Source organism: Hippoglossus stenolepis, chromosome 6 (genome assembly GCF_022539355.2).
Source record: "Hippoglossus stenolepis isolate QCI-W04-F060 chromosome 6, HSTE1.2, whole genome shotgun sequence".
NCBI lineage: Eukaryota > Metazoa > Chordata > Actinopteri > Pleuronectiformes > Pleuronectidae > Hippoglossus > Hippoglossus stenolepis.
This window is the reverse complement of record NC_061488.1, coordinates 9,565,997-9,569,499: the sequence shown is the minus strand read 5'-3', so window position 1 is coordinate 9,569,499 and position 3,503 is coordinate 9,565,997. Positions and strand designations below refer to the sequence as shown.

At 47.0% G+C, this 3,503-nt stretch overlaps 1 protein-coding gene across 1 annotated transcript; it reads left to right on the top strand.

Moving 5' to 3' along the window:
- The first annotated feature begins 647 nt into the window (after positions 1–647).
- bhlhe23 (basic helix-loop-helix family, member e23) lies at positions 648–2,413 on the top strand. The gene has a single exon (XM_035159076.2). The coding sequence runs from the start codon at positions 978–980 to the stop codon at positions 1,668–1,670; it is 693 nt and encodes a 230-aa protein (XP_035014967.1). The 5' UTR covers positions 648–977; the 3' UTR covers positions 1,671–2,413.
- Positions 2,414–3,503: the final 1,090 nt, after the last annotated feature.

Sequence of the window (3,503 nt, the reverse complement as noted above, 5' to 3'; positions counted from 1 at the left end):
CTGCCATGATCACAGTGGCTCTGAAGTGCAAACCAAGACAACAAATCACAAAAAAACAACAACAACAAAGGAAAATAAGAAAACACTAATATGTACCATTTGTCGTTGTGATTTGCTTTTCAGGGCCATGATGGTTGTTTTATTTGAATCACATCTTTGTCGTCACCTGCTCCACCTGCTTTATTCAGTATTTATTTGGCTCTTTTGTTTGAATGTTACAAATCCTGTGTAGCCTTATCTCGGCATACTCACTCCCACAGTTTCACTCCAGTTGTTTTCCACAGTTTCCTCTCTTTTAATGTCCTGTCGGTGTGTCTCTGTGCTCCTACCTGATCTATGTGATCTGGACAAAGAGCCCATCCTCCAGACAGGTGACTGCTGTCATCCACCTCCCCTGCACGTCTGACACTGCTGCATCAACACGTGCACGTTACAGCAAAAACAACGATGACATACCCACCTATACTCTGAAATGGATTTAAATGCTTTTTTTTTTTTTTATTAAACACGCGCGTCAGTTTGCGTCGCAATCACCAACGTTGTGACAGAACTACGGGAGCAGACCCATGCGCTCTTCCGGAGTTAATTAAAACGCTCGCTGATTGGACAGCCACGTAATCCCCGGCGGGCCTCGCGCTCCTATACTAACTCGCGAGCGGGGCAGCGCGCGAGCCACAATCTGCCCAAGGCGCGAGGAGGGAGAGCGTGCACGAGGGGAAGGGACACACGAGCGCTCCGGTGTCGTCGGGCTCAGTCAGAACCAGTTGTGGTGGAGGAACGTGGGCTATGCGCGCAACGAGAGGGAGCGCAGCGCACAGAGGAGGTGAACGCATGTAGAGACTCGCAGCCTCCTTCTTTCAAGAGTCAGTGCGCGCAGAGGAGGAGGAGGAGGAGAGGAGGAGAAGCACCCAAACTCCTGGAGAGAGCAGCGTGAGTACAACAGCACCGAGGGGGGACACTTGAGTTTTTTTCTTCCCATGCTGCGAGAGAAAATGAATGCCAGCGACGAGAACCTGCTCAAGTCCATCAGCAACGACGCGCTCCTCGACCTGACGCAGCGCTACGGACAGTCCGCCTTCGGGTTCGGTCCTGCCCACGGTGCCGGAAGCCCCGCACGGTACCCGCTCACGCCCGCTGCCGACTTCCTCTCCGGGCAGACCGCGAAGTCCAACGAGAGCGGCGGGGAGCACACCAGCGACGACGAGGACGGTTTCGACTCGCTCGGCGGCGCTCGGCGCTCGGGGGACGACAAGCCCGGGGGCCCCCTGACCAAGAAGTCCAAGGAGCAGCGGTCCCTGCGGCTCAGCATCAACGCGCGGGAGAGGCGGAGGATGCACGACCTGAACGACGCGCTGGACGGTCTGCGCGCCGTCATCCCCTACGCCCACAGCCCCTCGGTGAGAAAACTCTCCAAAATAGCCACCCTCCTCCTGGCCAAGAACTATATCCTCATGCAGGCTCAGGCTCTGGAGGAGATGAGGCGGCTGGTGGCGTATCTGAACCAGGGACAGACCATAACTTCGCCGATCCCCACCGCCCTGGCTCCCTTTGGACAGGCCACCGCCGTCTACCCGTTCACGGGCTCCGCTCTCGCCACCTGTGCCGACAAGTGCACCCCTTACTCCGGGACACCGTCGAGTCTCTTCAAACACTGCAACGACAAGCCTTGATGTGGCTCCTCTCTCTTTCTTGAACTTTTTACCTGTCCACTGCACCCCCCACATCTATCTCTCTCTCTCTCTCTCTATCTATCTCTCTCTCTCCCACTCGAGTTATTTTCAAATCATTCTGTGTGGAAAATAATAAAAAAACAAAAAACATTTTAGTCGAATGCATATAATCTTAAAATATGGTTAAGTAACGACGCTGCGATGTTTCATCCGGATTTAACAGACGCTACAAAACTAATTGTTTAGGCCTCCTGATAAGTTGCTGTACTTTACAAACACTGCAGGCCAATGTCCAGTTTTTTATAAGTTTGGGTAAATTTCAGTATTGTTCTGTCATCAGCTCTTATTTGTAATCTATGCAACATCCAATAACAACTATAGGAAACGTAGAATTGCGCACTAAGCTCCACATCTGAATTTAATCCAGCAATTATGAAAGACTTTCCCTCGACTGACTGCACTGATACGAGGAGGGAAAAAAAACAAATGTCATGTTGGCTGATATATTTTCTGAATCGACGTGTTAACAAGGTTGTTTTTTATTTATTATTATTTAAGTTATTGCACATTTCACATGATTGTATTGTACAACTGTGGGAAAAAAATCAAATTGCTCCAAGCCCGGCTATTCTAATGGTTGTATATAGTCTACAACGTACAGACTGAAGAAGCGTTTTGGTTGTGTTGCAACATGGATTTCATATATTGTTTATATGTCTTTATAATTAAAACACATATCTATGCTTGGACCCGGTTTGCTTCATTTCAAAACAAACATTTCACCGCTTTTCAAATTTAAGGAGACGTTTAATAACGTGCACTAAAGTGACAAATGCGTGCAACTAATGCACATGACACGTTTAATTACTATTATTTAAAATGATGATTTCAAACACGTTGTTGTGGACGTGCAATGGGATTAAAACCATTCAAAGATAATCTGCGCTTTTACGCAGAACGTTAAAAAGGAAATGATAAACTAGAAACGTATGATTTTTCACTTCTCACCCTCCATGAGTGGCCCTCACTAAAATGAGTTGGCAACTTTCTGTTCGTGCATGAGAAGCGTCTGACACGAGGAGTTGCGTCTAAACGAGCTCATGGGGCTGGTGAGGCCCGGTTGGCACGCACCGGGGTCGGTGGCGCTGCAGGGGAAGGGCGCACAGAGCCGCCCGGGGCACCCAGGACCTGTCTCTGGGTATTTGGGTGATCGCAGGCTGCATTCGCCGGGCTCTTACACCCTGGACACTTATTAACACGATTCCAGCTCCTGTCTCCCTGCTCGACTTAATTCATCGAGCGTCACAGCTCCCTGCAGTTTGCCTTTGCAGGTTGTGGGTTCAATTTAGAAAAGCACAAAACAAATGTAAGAAGTTGTCATTGTAGGTTTATGTTCAAATTCCTGAAAACAAGTATCTCTGTGTGTTTTCTTTGATTGATTTGATTTGCCTGACATTTACCTGAAAATTGCCTCAGGATATCTTTGTCCATATTATATTGATCTAAGGTGCAACACTGATGTAGGTGTTATATTTTGGATATTATTGAAATAATAAAAAATATAAAAACTGACCTGTAATCGTAGCCTGAAAATTTAACACAGATTTTCTCAAAGATGGCAGTAATATTGTTTTTTTTAATCTCTGCTGTTGAATCTTGAATCATTTTGTGATGATGACAGAATCCAATTTCATAATCGTTTCTCCTGGATGGTAAATCAAAAAGAAAGGATTACTCTTGATCCCACAGGTGTTTGTCTTCTATCAACCATATCTACATTAACTCTGCTTGTTCCACACGGTTCAAAAATACATCCCATCATCAGACATTTAG

What these genes read in the sequence shown, in the direction of transcription:
- bhlhe23 (XM_035159076.2), top strand. Translation starts at nt 978, where the DNA reads ATGCTGCGAGAGAAAATGAATGCCAGCGACGAGAACCTGCTCAAGTCC.